General features: G+C 35.3%; 1 protein-coding gene across 1 annotated transcript; it reads right to left on the reverse strand.

The window, feature by feature from the left end:
- Positions 1–697: 697 nt before the first annotated feature.
- Wee1 (Wee1 kinase) lies at positions 698–20637 on the reverse strand. The gene is made up of 9 exons (XM_019046750.2): positions 19778–20637; positions 15847–15982; positions 15004–15131; positions 13877–14092; positions 12782–12930; positions 11794–11922; positions 11049–11176; positions 10435–10569; positions 698–9552 (listed from the first exon to the last, which is right to left on the reverse strand). The coding sequence occupies exons 1-9, from the start codon at positions 20395–20397 to the stop codon at positions 9403–9405; spliced, it is 1791 nt and encodes a 596-aa protein (XP_018902295.2). The 5' UTR covers positions 20398–20637; the 3' UTR covers positions 698–9402.
- Between the last annotated feature and the right edge of the window lie 51 nt (positions 20638–20688).

Below are 20688 nucleotides of genomic sequence, written 5' to 3' on the forward strand. Positions count from 1 at the left end.
CGGCACAGGTGAACATTTTGATGGAGGAGTCGCTCCATCGTCGGCAATATTCATCATGGCCGACGCTTGCGCAGTTCCGCGCGTAATTCGAGGAGAGTTCAAGATCAATCAAGGCGGGCGAGGAAAATATGAACGTAAACACGCCGATTGTTATCTGGTCTAGTCCTGTTTAGGTGTTATCTCGTCCCATCTCACGTGTTTTGGTGGATTGGCGTCGGCCATGATGAGTATTGCCGACGATGGAACGACTCCTCCATCAAAATGTTCACCTGTGCCGTAGTATCGTTTTTGAAGCGGGAAGCTCAAAAAACCGCAAATTTCTTACGCAGACTGTGAAGTTATGAGTGCATTTCAGACTTTGCCAATGCGCTCATCGTGGTTTTTGAGGCATTATCTACAGGAAACAACTCTTATTTTTGCTCTAGCAAAAGTTTGCAACAGGCCCATTGGACGTAGGTATTTCTATCAAACGGAACTATGTGCAATATGACGTGAGCCCTGTTATGCACTTATTCTTATGGGTCTCAGGGCTCATGTCTTATTGCACATAGTTCCGTTTGATAGAAATACATCCAATTTTCCCCAGACATTTCCAGGTTCTCCCCGACCATAAAACTCCTTGACACGTATCAGTATTTTCTGACTATGGCAACCCTGCAGAGAGACGAAGAAATATAGAAAGAAAAAATTGCAGAAATTAAAATGTTCCAACAGTGTTTATTTGACACATGATTGAATAAATAATTTACAAGTAACAAAATAATACAATAACTGTAATAATTAGACGACATGAACTAACAATAATAGTGGTCTATTTACAGGTGGAAGCTAAATTGAGTGGTTACGTTTGGGAGCTTAGTTAAATCAAATTCGTTAGGAATAAAAGTACCTACATTTCCAAATCTGGGTGCAAATTTGGGATACTGATTTCTTTTGGAAAAACTCTTCAAACTTGGCTGGACAACAGAAAATTCAAAATGAGATAAAATATTTTCTCATGTTGGAAATATCTTGTTGCTAAACATTTCCTGATCATGAGAGAACTGTCCACATCAACATATTATTCTGATAAAATTGAAGGACATTCTTAAATTTGCTGAAAACTAGCCTAGAATAGAAAAAAAGACCATCAAAAATTGTATTTTGTTAGGCTGCCATAACATAAGAACAGATTTGAGAGAGGTGCGAAAAAAATGGGGTAGATGCGCCATTCTCTTTCAAACAATGGGGGAAAAATGAAAATTCAATTTCCTAAGCTACTATAGGAGCTAGTTGATTCTTAAGGTAAAATTTTCTTCTAGAGATAAACAACGAGTTCGAGAAAAATTATGAGTTATTTACCAACGACCAGTCTTAAATGATTGCTCGATAGTAAGATTAATATCAGTGACTATACAATCTAGTTAGAGAGGTTAGGTAAATTAATGAAACCTAGAAAAAAGTATCAAAAATCAATTCTTGGTCTTCATTGGAGAGAGACACGAAGAGTCCTCAGAATTTACTTCCTACAATAAGCATAAGTAGGAAACATAGATTAAAATCTGTATTCCGGTACATCAATCCCAAAAACAACTAACCATTGAGATGTTGAGCAAATTTTGCAATAATAGTATGATTTGATGGACAGTGAGGAACAATTGATTGAAGCTAAAGGCATACTTTAGCTGTAGATGTTCAAAATTTCAACATTGGAATAGTTATCATTCAAAAGCGCCATTTCCTGTTTGACTAAAATATTGGAACACAGTATTTTGCGCTTAGATAAATTGACTTAAATTTAACATTTTTCGGGGATAGATAGCTTAAATGTACTCATAGACTTAATCAAATCATTTAAGGCTAAACATTGAAAATGATGACAAAATTATAGCAAAATTTGTTTAGTATCAACATGTTAGTTTACTTCTGATGTAAATCCACCTCATAAGCTAATTTGCAAGAAAAATCAAGTTTTTTCTCAATAAAATAAAAATACAAAGCAGCACTGGAGTCACCTAAATTTACTTTAGTTTTCAAAGTATAAAAATCACCTGCTAAAATTAAACTAATTAGTTAATGGATGGTAAGTGAGTAAATAAATGAGTCATACAGTTATCACCAGTTCATTTTTCTGTCATTACTGCCTCCAGCTTGGCGACATGTTCAAAAGGTAGGCTTAGTGGTCCAAAAGACTGCCTGCCAGTTTATCCATTGAAGTCAAGGCAGAGGTGATTGTCACAAGTTGATATTTGTTTTTCTCCTACTTAAACCCATCTAAAAAGCTTGATTCTGCATGAGGTAGCCTGCTTAGAAAAGTATCGATTCTATTTCATACATTCATACGAAATATAATGTGGCCAACTTGCAAAAATCACTCCTGAATTGAAGTGCCTGGTGGTCTGTGCGAGAAGACCTCAACACAGATTTTAAGAGGCATTGATCTCTTGGACCAAAAACTTCTTTTCAGTGCTACTAGATTATAAAAAGGTGACAAGATTTAACCTGTTGACTGCCATCCGATACGGATTGGCATGTACAATCGGCCTTGTTTCGAAGATCTCAATTCCTGCAAAGCACCATCAGCAGGCTAATGGTCGATCTAAAATTTATTACATATTATTATTCTAGAAAGCATGCTATTGTGTCCCTGCAGTAAGGACATTCTCCTGTGCATTGTTTTTAAGCACTAAGTCACCATGATTTCTGCTTGAATCCGAGGCAGTCAACAAGTTAAGTAAGGAAGATAGAAGACAATAAGTTCCAAGTTTTCAAAGGTTAAAAATAACACTTGCACCAACGAGGAAATTATTCTCTTCCGTGTAATTATCTTGGCTCTTATATACAGCTCAATGTTCATTGTATCGATTCTGATTCACTAAATTTACTGATGCTGAAGCAATTACATGAGAATTAAATGATTACTGTAAATAGAAAATGGCATACTTGTGGCAAAAAATGAGATTTGATCACTGACTGATACTTCTTTCCTACATTTGGATGAGAAATGATTTCCAATGAAAAAAAAATCAACTTCAAAATTAGCAGTACTGGATTTACTGATTTTTAGAGTCAATGCTCTCTATCCTTTTCTTCTGATCTCTTCAGTAAATCGTAAGCAGTAACAAAAAACAAATTACAGGGTAATTCAAGGTTAACCCACCAGACTGCAGACTGGGATGCGTATCCCATGGGTTCAAATGCGACTTTTTTCTCCTGTGAAATGTCTTCCTAAAGTACTTTTTTAATGCGCAGAATCTCATAAAAATTGTTATGCAACCATAATTTGATGCACTGAATTCGAAGCTCTTTCAGAAAAGATTTCATGGAAGAAAAAAAATCTTATTTTGACCATGGATCACACTCTTGCAGTATTTTAACCTTGAATAACTCTACATCACAGAAGACAAAAATGAGGACAACAAACAATGGTTAAAATATTAAAGTCGATTTTCTCTCCAAATTCTTGACACATGAACTTTAACGACTGCATAATGCTTTCAACTTTAGTAACAGGGTGGTTTAAATTAAAGTAGCAAGCATCAACATTGAACTTCTGGCAACAGGGTACATTCTGCATACACAGTTTACAATGCATAAAATATTAGGAGAATTTTCCCTGCACATTCGTTAATTCAGTTTGGTATTATGCAAATAGCAAGGTACCTAATTGAATACATGAAAAATTCTAACTGAACCGACATCCTTTTCCAGGAAACAGAGATTAAAGTTAACACATGGTGAGCATAAACAAGAGTGAGACTAGACTAACAGGAAAATTTAAATTTGATTAACAACAACTTAAATCTTAATTAAAGATAATGTAATAAACAATTACAAATAGGACATGGGTACATGGTTATGATTCAAAAAATGTGTGATCACTTCTGTGAGTGGGTGATAATCCCTGGTTCTAACAGATTGAAAAATTAATAAATGCTGACCTGCAGCCAACTACTCATCTGATTAAAAAAATGTTAGGTATTGGGAACTTTAGTGGTGCAAAATATCAAGATTATTTGGTCCATAACTTAATTAAAGCTTTCAATATGCTACATTTGCTTATCACCAAGCCTAACGATGGGTCCTCAAGCAAACAGAAAATTCAGTGTAGTGAATTCGTTGGGTTTGGACTAATAATAGTGCAACTTCCGCATGAAACAGGAACATTATGAATTAGTAACACTCACACATAGTAGCGATCACATCATGTAGTAAACTGAGGATCAACACTGCATTCAATGCTGCTGTTGAAGGACAAACTAAAACCGAGTTCAAACACCTCTGGTTAAACCGTTTGTTAGTTAGGTCAGACAAAAACGTTATATTCTACAACAACTTGTTTCTTCAAACTTCTGATTAAGCTTTGTTTTACAAGAGGAAATATTGGAAAGTATCTGACACATGCTCTGCAAATGCATTAACTAGAGGTTTAATTAAAATCCTCGTCTCAGATTGCGCAACATTGGAGGGCACATTACTTGTTTTCCTCATGTTCCTCTCAAGAATTGTTAGTGACATATCGCAACATCTTGCGAAGCTAATTTGCAACTAACTCTTGCATGGAGTAAAAGGCAGTTCGAAAGGACATGCGCCCCTATGTACGGCAATTCGATTTTGGTTTTCAAAAAAAATAGTACAAATTTAGAAGGAAGATAAATGTGCCTGACAAATGGTGATGAGAGGGATTATTCTTTGTAAGGAGGACAATCCCAGGATTTTCAAAGTTCCTTCGTTCTTTGAATCCCTAATTTTTTAACTTTTCCTCAACTCCAAAACTTTTGAATCCCCTGAATCTTTGTGACCTTTGAATAACACTTCCACTTGGATTTTTTCCTTTAATTATGCTGACCTTTCACAAAATTCCCTGACTTTCCAGACTTCCGGAACTTCTGATGACCCCTCCTCAATTACTAAGCAGATTTAACCAGAGGTGGTAGAAGCAGCTATAACTTAAAAAACAAAAAAAGTAAAAAAAAAACCATGCGGCAAAGGATTGATAACACTTACAACACATGATTTGATAAACCAGTAAATCTTAAATTAGCAGTCAAGTTATGAAAGTTATGCGGAAAATATTAATTTCTTCTAAGAATACCTATTTCTTGGAAAAAAAAGAAAAAGAAAAAAAAACCGGATGAGTGAATTAAAACAAAAAACTTCAAAAATATGAATAACATGTTATCCTACCCGCCAGATACCTGTTGCAAGATCTAATGTAATATTTTGCTCCTAAGAAAGTGAAAAATCAACTTAGTTAAAAAAAAAATCACCGATAGTATTAATACATTTACAATTAATTCAGTAGTTAAGACTCTTAATCCAACTCACCAGTTCATACAGATTTTTTTTCTAAGCTAAACAAGTATCAGCAGGAAGAAAGAGTTTATCGAACAATCAGCAAAACGGAAGGCTGGAATTCGATGATGTTGAAATCTATCATGATGTACACATAAGATTAAGAAAGCACTGGTAAATTTTGGAATTCGAAAACCACAAAACGAACTCCGATTTTTTATTCTACAACTTGAGCCTTCATAAAGTTCAAGTCAAGTGCTGAATAAAATGTACAATATTCCAGTGCCAGGAGAAAAAAAAAGGGGGGGGGGGGGAAGAAGAAGAAAATGAGCCATTAAAAACAAAAAATGTATGGTCATTGATGGATTTCTTAGCAAGACACAAGAACAGGTAATGAAACTTCTTGAAAAGGTCCTCATTAATAAAAAATTAGAAACAGCAATTATACATTCAAGTAATTGACCAGTATAAAATTAACCATAAAGGATATGAATCTTCAGTACAGAAGGTGTTAGTTTGGGACGAGAATAACTGCCACATCATAGATAGATACCTACAGAATGTGTACATAATAAAGCATGGTAGTAGAAGACAGGTATGAACATAGCAGCTGCAACAGAGCATCATGAGAAAAAATGTCCTCGAGCTATGATGTCGCAGTTGGACCTTCTCTAACTAACGAACTGCCAGAACCATCAGCCTCATCACTCTCTTGAGCTGGAGCGATGATTTGCTGTTTGTTTTTTTCGGAGAGGATAGAAGTCACAATGGAAGACATTGTAAAAACACATTGTGATTTTGATTATGGTAATGGCAACAAATAATACAAGACTCCATTGATGAGATAAGTACAGATTAAAAAATGTTGATTATGTATTTTAAGACATCGATTTCCTCACTAACCTTAGATTAAAATGGTTTTTTCGGATGCTCATCATCCTGTGATATCTATTGATAAAGGATGTTTTGCTTTGACACAGTCATTTTCAATGCATCCTTTTGGACACTAAAAAACCCATTGCGCACTTATATTTTTCATAGAAATATACGTACAAGCATTTAAAAGGACGCTTCAATTGTCAAGAAAAAAAGCATCACTATCGGCAACATAATCGATGATGCGACAACACAGACGGCATTAGTCTACTTCGCTGCCCTTTCTATTCCGAAACTTATTTCCAAAACAGCATGAGAATTGAAATTAGGGTTATATTTTTTAACTTCTAATAAAATGCGAGGTGTTCCAACAAAGCAACAACAAGCACTTCTTGAAACCAACGAGACAGTTTGCATTCCCAAAAATGCATACTTTAGCTACTGTAGAGGTTTATAAAAACCTCGATTGTCAAAAAACTACTTGAAAAGTAACAACAAATTACCCAAAAATAAAATTGAAATTGTTGATTTTATACTTTTTTCCTCAACATCAATATTTTCGAGTTACCACCATTTTCAGAAAAACCCTAATTCTTCCATTGCTGACGATTGATGAGATATGCATTTTTTAACCCACAATAGTTTAAAAAATATTTCAGGAGAGTTTCTTTGTTTGCTTCACTATATAAATGAATCTTTAGGTTTGACACTGCTTAGTTTCAACATGTATGTTTGAGCACAAATAAAAGCCAGCTATTTTTAAAAATGAAGCTCTTTCAAAAGGAAAAACTCTACCTTAAAAAAAAATCAGAACAACGAAGACCACAGTAGATTGTGAGTTTTGGAAATATTAGGGGGAAAAAAAAACTTTACTGCTGAAAATTTTTTGAAGAGACAAAATCCTGAGTTGTCAAAGCTTTTGAGTACGATTTGAATTTTTAATCATCATCTATTGGTACACGATCATTATAACGTAAAAGACATTCTATTATTGGAATGAGCTTGGTTTTTGGAAACTTCTTAACGTCTTTAAATACAACGCCAATAGTTTTAACATCCCATTCAAAATTTCATTTTAGGAGGCCAAAAGGCCAACTTCAGTAATCTATCCTCCAGTTTCAACTACACAGTACAGTTTTCAGGGCTGGCAGGTTTCAATCGGAGGAAAACATAAAATTTAAAATTCAACTTGCCAGACACTAAAATTATATAAAAGAATAAATGGACTACATTTTACAATTGGGAACTATAAATTCTGGCTTTTCTGGTAAAACACTAATGTGCATAGGGAAACTAATGGCACATACGTTGTTTCAAAACTGGGCCAGAATTCATAGTTCCAAATTCCAAAATGTAGTCCAAATGTAAAGTGATCCAAATCATGAGCATTAAGCCTAAAAAATTAATACATTATCACACCCAGGGAAATCTGGGCGCTCGTGGAGAACATTAATTTTTTTTCTTCTTTCTTTCTTTTTTTTTTTCAAAATTGTTTAAGTTTCTAAGACTGATACTAAGAGTACGTAAAACGCTAAAAGAACAACAAAGTAACCGATAATAAGACATCATTCTAGTAAGATTTCATTGAAAACCACATTTAGACATATAAATATATATAAAAACGCTATAGTGAAATTGGTACCACCGATTCAAGGCACAAAATAATTTGAATAGTATCGACCGACACATGAACAAAGAATGAACTCGTTTCTATTCCCGTAATGTCTCTATGTTCAACTTGGTGTGAACACTTCAGCTAAAGAAATGTTAATGGGCAAGAACGAAAAAACAACGAGCTGCAATGTGACTAGGGAGTCACAAGACGTAGAGGTGCAGAAACTTCCTGACCAGGCGACCATAGGGTTGCAGAAATTGGAGGGGGGGGGACCTTGTGAGTATAGAGAGGCAGCTATTAGAATTTTTTCTATTTGCTGCGGTTTTTTAGCAATGTTTTGGCGATGATTCTAAGGAGGAAAAGTCCTATTTTAAGAGGAAAAAAGCTTTGTTCTCATCATGATCGCCACGACAAAAGGCATGGAACTTTCTGCACCCCTGGCTAACTGTTCGATGGAATCAGGGTAAATCCAAAAGTGAACAGAAATTCTATAGTTTGCCATAGTAGATAGCAATGTGCTCACATATTTTGGCATCATCTTGAGAGAACTACAATTTTCTTGACCATTTAAGATTTTTAGAGACCTTAAAATCAACGACAGACAACATACACTTTGAACTGATATTTACTTTTAACTGTGAAAATTTCTGTCTTATTTTCCCAGTTTAAAAGTATTTTAAAATAAGGGTATGCCCAGAAAATTCTTAATACATCGTTATCTGCCCTAACAGAATTGAAATAATGTGCAAGTTGTAAGATTTGCCTGAAGGATTAGGGCAAACTAGTTCCTTTCCGGACAGACCTGAGAAATTAAGCTCACTAAAGGATTACATCAAAATTCTTGGAAAACTCAAACAACACTCGGTTACATTGCAACATGCTTGGATTTCCATTTTTGCCCATCACGGAAAAAGGAGAATAAATTTTCTTAGATCAATTCACAAAACTTCTTTGATTACGAGACGGTATGCTGGCTTATAAACATTAAAGGATTAAAAACATGCAATTTCCACAAGAACACAGTGACTCTCCACCTCTAGAAATAAAACCATCATAAAATATAAAATCATCCATTTACAATCCAGAGTGACCCTATTAATAGCAATACCATTCAATTTACAGTAGGGTGGCCACAGAATTTAATGAATAAAATATCTTGCCATTTGCCAGATTCCCTGGACAAGTTTTGGTGAAATTGGTGACATTTGCGGGTATTCAGGATCGTTTAGAAAAAACATACCTAATTCAAAATAGTCTCCATACAAAATTTGTTATCTGAAACGTCCAACCCACTCTAGGAGGCAAATAGGGGGTATTCAACAATATTTTCTTGGGACTTTCGTCATTTTTTTTTGACATTCCCCTGTACTTCCAGACTGTGGCAACCCTGCTATAATTATACTTATTCAAGCTGCAAAGTTTCCATAGGAAAATTAAGCGATTTCAGGTCCTTGGGCTGTTCAGCGATTTGTTTCTTAAACAGCCATCAATTAAAGTGGGAGAGTTCAAAGCAAGTCTACCAACCTGAACACACCCAAATTATCCAGAACATACCGCTGTCCGGAGTTTCACTTTCTTACGATTAAGGCACCATTAATTCTAGGAGCAACCGAAAATTCAAAATTGTGTTGGAGAACCTACATGTCAGGAACGCTATAAGACCGTTTGGATTTCTTCCCTACCATCCTTGTGTGTCCAGCTTTAGATCGTGTCTTCATGAAGGAGGAGGGATCCATTTCATCGTACGGTTGCTTCTTGTGAAGTGAGGTGATGCATTTGGTGGTGTTCTGGAAGAAAACAAACGATTATCAGAAACAAAAAGAATAAAATTGACATTAGAGAATGAGGATTTGGCCACATACTAACTTAATACAAAAAATAAAATAGAAAGGATGGTTATACAAAAATTAAAGAATACAAAAAAAGTTTCTTTGTTAAATTTTATTCAGCCCCGAAAATAGGAATGCTACAACATATGTTGTAAGTACAATAACTACAAAAAATAAGCACGGCCATTAAAATTCTACTGTTGGATTAGATGCATAAAATGGGCTTTCTTTGTAGCTCCCATGGCGGCAAATGAACAATTAAGACGATGAAGTTTAGAAAATCGAACAGAGGATACAGATAAGGTGTCTCCTGGTATCTCATCATTTAAATTCCTAGCTTTTCATTACCATTTTCTTGTTTTTTTTTTCTTACCTTCTACAAACTTTGACATACTTCCACCCAATGCGACCCCAACATAACAATTCGACAAACCACAGTTAGCTTCAGCTCTCGGCAGCAAAAAGACATTCTAAAAAATTTGTATGGTGTGATCAGGATCAGTGGCTAAATATAATTGGAGTAATTAATGGCATTGCTTTTCATTGTCTTCTTGGTGGATCACACAACTGCAGGGCAGAGTGTGTATGGCTTAAAAAGACAGAGGCGTACTTAAATACTGCCACTGATGTATGAATAACATTGGTTTTTAGGCTTTCGTCTATTTTTTTTAGTGACAAAACAATGTTACGCACAAACAAATGAGCCAGCAAGATTGCAGGATAATGCAATTACTAAGGGTGCGATAACTCAGCAGCCTAAGGGTGGACTCCCTAATTTTTAAAATTTTGTTTGACCTTGAGCAATTAATTATATTTTGGAGTGAGAATGATCATCATTACCTTCATTCGTTGCGCGTAGAATTCAGACTTCATTTTCCATGATGTCAGTTCACTTCTCAGGTCAGCTGCATTCGGGAACAATTTAAGGAGACTAGTGGTATCGGGTCGTTTTTCTGGATCTGAATCTGTCATACTCTGAAAAAGTATACATTAGCGATCATTAAAACATTGCCAAAAAAACAAGAGTGAAACTGAATGAGGAGTAATCTACATTGAAATTACTGATGAATACACTATTCATCTGTTTCTACTCCACACTTTTTAATTAACATGCTGGACAATAATGCAAAAGTATTGCAAAGCCTGCTGACAATGATTACAAATGATTACTGCGCTACCAATGTGCCCTCTTGACCGTACTTATTTTGTGCTCAATGCTGTAGATCTGCAGGTAGTATTGCATGGTGTGACTATTTTACCAATGAGTGCTGCTGGGAGGTTGTTATACTGACGATTTTCTCAATATGGCTTGGCAGTGAACATGTATTTTGAAAGATAAGTATGAAAAATATATATTTTTGCTGGGCTTTTCTGACCCTTTACTTAGAGCCAGGCCTAATCACTTAATTCCTACAAAAAGCTTTAAAAGACGTTCTTAAAAGTGGAGTAAATACCTTCAATAATTTGTTGAAATCTAGACTATATGAAGGTAAAGGCGGTAACTTGTTATCACGTAGATTGTGCCATTGCGGCCCGTTCTTTGGGAGTGGTCCACCGCCACCAGCTTCGTACAGTGTCAAACCTAAGAACAGAAAAAGATGAAGATGTACTATCTGACAATAAGTATCTCCAGGAAAAGGACCCTCAAAGAGAGAGTTTCAGGAGGAATAAGATGGGTATGATATTCAGGATCGGAAAAGGGAGAGACAATAAGGAAAAGAGGGGCAAATATCATTCACGATAGGAAATAGAAGAATTCACATCAGATCTTGTTTTCAATTTGTAGCAAAATTATTTAACTAGATTTAGTGAAGGGCTTCTCCTATAAAATTGCTACAATCTTCGATGTTCAGTGCAAGTCAGTTAGTCTGATCAATAAAAGCTTTTTCCCCAGCCCTCTTCTGTTGTATTTATTTTCATGATTTGTAATTACAAAATTTTCTAAGAATTTTGCTCATGCTCAGTTTTATAAAAAAGTTTATGGAATTTTAGTCAACCCTACATCAGCTGTCCCAAATTTAGGCTGAATTATTTCAATCACACTGATTGTTACATTTCATTTGTTCAGCCCAAATGGGGAGAGTTTGCGTCTTGCCAATAAAGGCTTACACTTCCGAACTTTCGGCATTCCTGCCTGAAAATTTAATTTTAATATTCAACAAGAAGGAAATAAAAACAAGAGTATTGATGAGACCTTACCTAGGGCAAAGATATCCGCTTTAGCTAAATTATTATACTTATTGTGTAAAATTTCTCTCGGAAGGTAACGACAATCACCATCTTCTACATCAATGGGATCCTCCAGTTCAGAGACATGTCCAAGATCGCCTGGAAAAAAGAGGCGAAAACATTAGAATGATAAAATGGGTCAGCGCCACTCATTCTTTTAATTCATTTACTGAAAGTACGCAGTATATAAAGCTTTTAAGAATTTGTTCAGATTTTGTTGGAAAAAACTTCGTCTTGAAAATGTTGGAAATGAGACCCCTTTGAAACGGTATTTTTGGTGGACCCTGATGATGTAGCCAGGCAGATGAAACATGTTTGCTCATTGGCTGATCTCATATTCAGGCATCACCTAGATACATCAAAACTTGGCTGTCACCTTGTGATTAGTCAGATTTTGATTGATTATTTCTCCCCTCAGAAAATATTTTTAGAACTTTTAAATCAACTTTTCAGTTAATTTATGAAATTTTTCTTTCACAGAAACTTTACAGCAACCCTGCAAAAATTCCTTGCCACTGGCCCATTGCCTTGAAAATAAATGTTACTTGGGTTAATTTTATTTGACTCCAGGAGATCCTTGAAATAACGATTTATGCACATTCCCTGAAAAATGTAAAATGGGGGTTTCCATGTACTTTACCTCTCCTGTAGATGGATCCATTTCTATACTTTTACACCGTTCGGCTGGACAGACACATGATACAAAAGTTGGAGGAAAAATATTTTATCCACCTGAAATTTCCATCCTCATTATTTATCACACAGTTTAGAATTTGCTATGAGGCGCAGAGTGCAGAATCACCCTGAACCCGATCTCCCTACATCTAACTATAAGTAAAATTCATTCTTAACATGGAGCGGTCTTTTCTTCTGTTAAAGAAAATGCTCAAGATGGGGAGTGCCATACTGCGCAATGATATTAGAATTACCAACAACAAGGAGGAAAATAATAACTTACCAATTTTGTAAACCACAGACAAATTATCCACTTCATCATCATCGATATCTTCAAAGGAATCGGATGAAACATTAGCATTGGAGTTTCGACAAATTAGAATGTTAGCAGGCTTGATGTCAAGATGCGCCAACTTTTTGGAATGTATGTGTCTGAAACAAGATGCAAACAATCATAAGCATGTTTGTGCAAAACCCAAAAAATCGAGCTTCATTTTGTGCGAGAATGAATGAGAACCAATTTACCAGAACTTTCACCCTAGTCAGGAGATACATATTCAGTTTCAATGGTTGATGTAAGCACTGGATAAAATTAGTTCTAGTGTCGGCATTGATTCACTGATCCTCACTTACTTTTACTTAAGTCAATCATTTTGTCTTAGATCAATATCACGTTGCTGAGTGGTAAAGATCATTTGGTCTTTCATCCCTGTCCCTTTGAGTTTTGAAAAAGTCACCTCAACGATTTCTTGCCCTGATAAACTTACCATTTTTAAAATAAGTTCTCCAGAAGGTATGAAAGAGTAGTGTTTTGCACAAGGGAGCCGAATGTTTCAGGAAACAAAATCGTATGTAATACGTTGGTTGGCAGAAATCTCCGAGAGAAATCATCCGGAAATCAACTGGAACTTTGTTCCTCACCACGAATTTAAGTCCTACATATCACTGACCCTCACAAAAGAATCAACAAACAGACCACTTGGTTCTCTTTGATTGATTTCATTCAACTTTTTTTCTAATTAACAGAAAGGAACAGAATAAATACTGATTATTAATCCAAATTCAGTTTCCTTGACACCTAATACAAGATGAAATCATCTGTGTGCTTATGTGTTCGCTATGAGAGTACAAATGAAATTCTGACAAATTTGGAAGAACCAGACCACTTCTCTTCCAGGAAAGCTGGCTCCCTTTTGCTAAACACTGTCCAAGTTGCTGTTCACCAGTGGAGATTACTTTCCAAGAGGAACCAAACAATGACAGAATGGGTTGACAAATGTCTCAAACTTTCAATGACCGAACAGTTAGAAAAGGGGTGGATGTAATACTATTTTGAAAAACAGGGGAAAGAACATAACGTCAAATAAGAAAAACTTACTTTAATCCTTTGGAAACATGCAATAAAATCCTGTTGAGGCCGTTCTCTGTAAACTTGTGTGTGGTATCTGCAATGAGTTGCTCTAGATTACCGCCGTTGCAGTACTCCGTTTGCAAATACACATGCCCCAGCTCACACCAGGAGGAGAAATACGCAACGATGTAGGGATTCCTGCCGATGGCAGCATGGGCAAATACCTCTCTTCTTGCGAGTCTCCTGTGATTGATAAAAAAGTAATAAAAGTTGAATTAAATACATCAAATTTACAATATTGAAGTTGAAGAGGATCAAATCATCAGTACCTTCAGATCCTGTGCTAGAAATAATAATAATAATTATATATTTATTTATCATATCTTCTTTTTGTGAAGAAGGTAAATGTACGTTGTAATCCAAAAGGCTGGATCCTCCCAGCCCCCGATTAGCTTTTGAACAGTTGCGCTTGGAGATTTTAAGTTTTGGGTACATTATTCAATTCATAAGAGCTCTATTTTACTGCTTTTCTGTTTGGAGAATACACCCAAACTTTTGAATGAAAAAGTGCAGTTGTTCAAAAGTTAACAAAGGGTCCAGACCTTTATATTGCCCTGTATATAATTAAAAGTGCATAAAAAAGTTGATGTGAAACTATATATAATTATGAAACACATTAATCTTTATCTTTCTAATCGACATACAAACTACTGTACCTAATTGGAACCAGTCGGATTACAGTAAAGTAAAAATTTTGAGTTTTTATCTTTGTTTAGAAAGTTTCCAAGGATAGCAAATCTTTTATGCTTTTCAACCACAACATAGTTTATTTTGAAGGGAAATCATTGTTTAAATTGTAAAACTGTACATATAATCAAAATTTTTAGAGAATAGATGTTGCACATCTTGGAAACACTGTTATTGCGCTGGTTCCTTTCTGCTACATACCATCCCATAAGCCTTTCAGAATTAATAGTGAGTGGTTAAAAATTGTACTTTTTTAAGTTCTGGGCAAGTACTGTCATTAGTTGGTGAGCTAGAAGATGAGGCCTTTGAGTCATTATCTTCACACAATACACAATCATTAAAAACACCCAAAGGAGTTAAGAATTAATTAGCTGGAAGTAAAAAAAAAAAAAAACAGTTCCACTTACTCCTGCGTTGTTCCTGAGACAGGTTTATTTGTCCTTTTCACAGCATATTCCATTCCATCAATTAAATTGATACATTTGAAGACTTCGCCAAAATCACCTGATCCAATCAGGCACTCTTCAGAAAATTCCTGAATGAATAAGAAAAAGAAACGAAAAATGTTAAGTTTTCAGTGGCTCAACAAAGAGTAACTCAATAACTTTTTATAAGGATACATTCATTAAACAGCGTGACTTGATGTGAGGCACAAACAAAACCAAATTAGTCACAAGATAAGAGCTTTCTTTTTCAATCTGAACTGCAGAGGATTGCATTGGACTGTGTTACTTTTTAATTGTTGTCCACGGCTGCATTCCAGCGGAATGCTTAAATTGCTCTTCCGAGATGATCGTCGACCAATTACATGTACTCATAACCTTAAGCAAATCGCTTTGAACTGGAGAAAAGTAACCCAATTCACAGCGTTCCATGAAAAAAAAGCCCTACAAAAGGTGACTTGATAAAAATTTCAGCTAAGTAGCATATCTTTAGTTTGAAACGAGTGAAAATTTAAGTAATTGAATTTGACCTTAATACATTCTAGGCCATTAAAAATCCGTCAATCATTTTCTCTTTTCTTCTCTGAAATTAAAGATATATTTTCAAGGTCGAATCATGTAATTTATTAGGTAGTGAATCATATTCTATGTTTATAAACTTATAGTGACATTATTATTAAATACATAAATTGCAGATTCTTTTTAATACCTTATTTTACTAGTGCCTGAAAAGGAAAAGAGAAAGAAAAGCGGTGATGAGTTCCACAGTAATGTGACTCATTGAGTTGAAAAACTGAACTGTCTTACCTCATGATATCTACTTGTTTCAAGTTGAATCAGAGAATTAGATAATTTATCACAAATTGGAGATGCAAGAGGTTCCTCGTCCATCTTCACAGATGTATCAGAGGTAAGACCAACATTCGACACATTGAATGATTTCCTAGAACAAAAAGAAGGGAAAGAATTATAAGCCATTGTTGAAAGCCAGATTATAGTTACAGCTTTGATAAAATCTCAAAAATCGACAAATGGAGAGATTATTTAAATCAGAATCTTACATTGTATCTGCTACATAAGCCTTGCATCAAATGAATAAGTTACTTTTAAAACCGATTCATCAATCAATCATTCATAGTATTTCAGAGGGTTTGTTGAAAGTTTTAGCTTGAGCAAAAAGTTTTCTTTTTTCCCTCAATTGGAAAACGGCTCAAAAATTGCGCTAAGCCAACAAGAATTTGGAATTCACTCCTTGGTTATTTATCAGCATAAAAAGTGTGCAAATTTTTTAATTTCTTCTTTTAAGAGGTGAAGTACAGCAAAATCAAACTTGGATAAAAATGAGTCACACCAGTTTGAAGATTCCTTAGAAGCCTTCAAATGGTGGTCAATCATGTAATTTAATTCCTTAATTAAAGATAGACAACATAACAAATGCCACCGTTGCAACATCCACATTTACCTGCTCAGCGAATTGCCGTAAGTATGAATAAGTAGATACTTTTAATGTTTGGCTTTAATCAAAGGGAACGGTACCATGTGACAGCAGTCATTTTAAGTTTTATCCAAAATCATGCAACCAGGTCGACACCTCTATATCAAAATACATCTCATCCATACTGTACTTTTCGAAATGGGAAGCTAAAGAATGTTCAAAAGGGCAATTCTTTACCCAGATTATGGGATTAGGATTGAATTTGGTATTTTGCCAATGCATTTATTAACCAGTTGATTTTTGAGCTGAATTCCAAGAGAGGCAATTTTTGCTTTTTATGCGGCTAACGTTTGCAACAGACCCACTGATTTGAATTGATAACATGAAGGGTAAAACTGAGGAACAGGGGAGGAGGCAGAGGTCCCACAAATAATAATAAGTACATTGCATCATGAATTAGAATTCATGTAGCCACAACAAAAAAATACTCAAGAATTTTAAAGGCATTCAGTATGATGAGTCAATGAACACATAGAATGCTCTGAACTCAAAGAATGAGCGATGTATGCCAAAATCTAGGAGATTAATAACTTTTATTTTCGGTAATTAATTTACAGATTCTGAAATATCTCATGAGTATTTGTATAACTTATGCCAAGCATGGGCTTAGAGGGTTACAACCTTCCATATTCTCACAATCCCACTCCATAGCTTTTTTGCTTAGTGTCAAACACATTTTCCCCCTTCCTAGGAAATCGTGTTTCAATTTAAGTTAATTTGAGAGTGCTCTGATTGTCCACAATGAAAATCTTATCTTTTGAATCTTTGGCAAAATAAGAGCTCTTCACCTGGAGATATATTTCCTCCTTTTCATACCTTTACTTGCCTGAGTTCTCACATGATTGAATATTTTCTGCACCCCTAATTCAAACTACCATCAACAGTTTGAAAATTGCAATGGAATCCAAATTTAATCAGAGACTTTTTGATGCCACACGAATTCTAATTACAATAATGATGAGCAACTTTTTGAACTGGCTTTGACAGTCTTTTATGCCTACACTAAATGCATCGAAATTTGTATCATCTAACGTTCATTCTGAAATAATTCCAAATCGCTTCCATGATAAATCAATATCACTTTTTTCTCGGTAAATATAAATTCCAAAGGCTAACTTAAACAGCATTAAATTGGACAAATATAAAGCTTTCCAATGAGCTGGGTCTTAAAAGTTTAGCCCCCATATCATCAAGAGAACATGGGCTCTCGGTGCTCGCTTTAGACAGACCCTACCAGATGAAATGTAACAAGTAGAAGGTGGGCACGCTTACATTACCAAGCTAAGAAAGAATGTCGTATGAACATTCGAGAGTTGCCAAATTATCTCAGATAAAACATGTATTTTTCAGAAAATTATATGTGTTTTTCCTCGAAATTCTCAGATATTTTAGATTAAATTGCAAAGAAAATTGTCTGACAAATTTGTAGGAAAATATTCACAATTTTCCCGGTAAATTCTTTTTTTATCGAAGGAAATATGGCGAAGTCTGAAGGCTCATACGACGTTTTTCTTTAGCACTGTAGTAGAGATGAGTTGGGTGTGGAAAATCTACTTATTTTCAGCAGAGCTGAAAGATAATCTCCAATTCTTATCCCCTGATTTAGATCATTAAAAGGGAGAAACAAAATGAGGAAACCCTTAAAATCATTTATCAAAAACTCATAAATAAACTGTTTAAATTCTTGTATTAAGAAATCTTTTTAGGCTATTTTTTCAAAGTAAATTTTAGGAGAAGTAAAATTCAATTAAATTTTACGAAAAAAGCGTTTAAAAAACTCTTAAAATATCCCTATAGGTTTATAGGTAACATTTTTTCAAACATTTTTTGGGGTTGAAGAACTACAATTGATATTTTTTTCAAGAGTTTTTTGTTAAAAACTATTTTTACTTAAATTTAACTGCTCGTAAATTTGACTTAAAAAATAGCCCAAAAAGGGTTTTCTCATACTAACAGCTTGACAGTTTTTTAAAGAGTTGTAGTTTTAAAATTAAGAGCTTCTTAAGAAGTTTTCCTAACAGTTGCTGCTACTAGGGAAAACAAACTGAGGAGGAGAACATAGTAGGAAGGGAAAAGTGTTGGGAAAAAAATAAGCATTATATAAAATCCCACAGCTTAGGAGCAAAGTCCCAACTGCCAGTAAGAGGATGCCAGGTTCGAGGAATGCAGGAGGATAAACAAATCCTCAGGGCAGCTGCTGCATTGTTATCCCTCTCACCGGGTAGCCAACAGTTTCAAATTGTCATCTAAATTTGGCCAAAGCAGCCTCTCAAAACAAAAGAGGCCACAGGCAAGAGACAAGAATAGAAATGAATCATCAACAGGATGCAGGATGGAGACCATGTTTTGTCTTCTCCACACCTGCCTTTCCTAATTGAGAGACTCCCCCTCTCTCCCCGCCTCACCCCCAGCCATCACCTTCTCCCAGTTCAAGGTTAAGGATGAGTCATGTTTCTAAAAAACAATCATACGAATGAAAATTGTGGATAAGCTTTTTAACATCAGCAGAAAATAATGAAAAATGAATGTGGGAAAAAGTCAAACATAGGCTTATGGAAACAATGAATGAAGAAAAAGGACCTGAAAATAGAAATATGGAAGAGGTGTACATTTAATTACATAATAAGAGATAGCCTTGAACTTAAACTTTCCTTTTGGATTCAAGGCAGCAGAATCAGTGACAGTTGGGAAGCAGGAGTTGTGGGTTAGAAAATTCAAGAGAAGCAGGCTTGTTTTTAAAATATGCGTACTTAATGAAGTACTAATAATGCAAGTGTCAAAATAGAAGGATCCAATTCACCCACAATTAATTCCAAAGAAAATACATGCTTAAAAAAATGCAAAATAAAAGAGAAATTTAATTCAAACAAGAGTGTCGACAGAATTATTCTCCAAATTATTAAAATATAATAACTGTCTCAGAAAACAAACACAATCAAATTCAGGCATTTAAAAACTTGTTTTGGTGGTTGTAACAGTGCAACTGATAAAAAGACTCATTCTGGATCAAATTTGAATTTTATATAAAAAACTTGGGTCTGGTTAAAGAGAGGAAATGGCTGAGTGATTAATGCATGAGCAAGATAAAATAGGAGATGTAAACTGGAGGAAATTACACCTTACTGTAAATAGAGAAGCCAGAATAACCTAATGATAACAGCTATCAGATGTAAATACAGGAAGAAAAGTATTAGATCACTACAGAATAGCATTGGAAAAAGACGAAAAGAATAACAGACTTACATTCTTTCTCGCCTTAAAGATGACTGAACCATTCCTTCCGGAGTGAAAGGATTGACCGTTACTGGAGTTGCTTCACCAATTGGTTTCGATCTGGAAGTGTGAAGCGGGGTAACATTGGTGAAGGAACCATTGAGCGATTTCACACCAGACACTTGTAGACGGCTACAAATTCTATCGACAGGTCTCAAATAGGATGGATGGTACTTTGATGGTGTTGAATTCATGTTGGGTGTGGACGAGTCGAAAAGTTTGAGGTGCTTGACGCGCTTGTACGGGGGTGAAAACAAATCCAGACTGGCTTTGTGAGTAGGCGGTGTAATCCTACCTGCGGTGTCATCTTCCTCGTTTCCATCGCAATCAATTATAACACTGGGACAGTGACTATGGTCCATGGATTTATCACTGAACAAATTAACTTTCACACCGGAGGAATCGAGATGATTGCCCTGACTAATTTCAACGTTCTCTTCTTCATCTTGGAAAAGTTTGTGGGGTCTAATCCTCCAGCCATCCATTGGGCTATCGGTAATTCTTGGACTCATCGGAGACAAGATGTTACTATTTCGGTGTTGAAGCTTGGATATTGAAGGTGGAGTTAACAACACATCATCCTCCATCATGGCAACAAACCATTGAAATCGACGGTTAGAAACAGTTCACACAACACTTGGAAATGAGGAAAGGTAATCAACCTGAAGTAAAATCAAGAGCGCAAGAGATGGAAAACGTGAAAAACTAAGTTACAATAGTTTATAACGGGTAAAATCGGTTAAACAGTTGAAAATTCTGGGAGAAAACACAAACGAAACGCTCACGATCACATCACAATCAACTTTACGAAAATAGGCTGTGTGATGCCGAAACCCGCGCAAAAGACGATAATTGCCAACCAAAAATTTTAGAGGAAAAAA

This window comes from Bemisia tabaci, chromosome 8, assembly GCF_918797505.1.
Source record: "Bemisia tabaci chromosome 8, PGI_BMITA_v3".
Taxonomy (NCBI): domain Eukaryota; kingdom Metazoa; phylum Arthropoda; class Insecta; order Hemiptera; family Aleyrodidae; genus Bemisia; species Bemisia tabaci.

Coding starts and splice junctions, on each gene's coding strand:
- Wee1 (XM_019046750.2), bottom strand. CDS start 20,397: ATGATGGAGGATGATGTGTTGTTAACTCCACCTTCAATATCCAAGCTT. Junction 14,093..15,003: donor GTCTCAGGAACAACGCAGGA/GTAAGTGGAACT, acceptor TATCAATCACAG/GAGACTCGCAAGAAGAGAGG. Junction 12,931..13,876: donor CATGTTTCCAAAGGATTAAA/GTAAGTTTTTCT, acceptor ATCTTGTTTCAG/ACACATACATTCCAAAAAGT.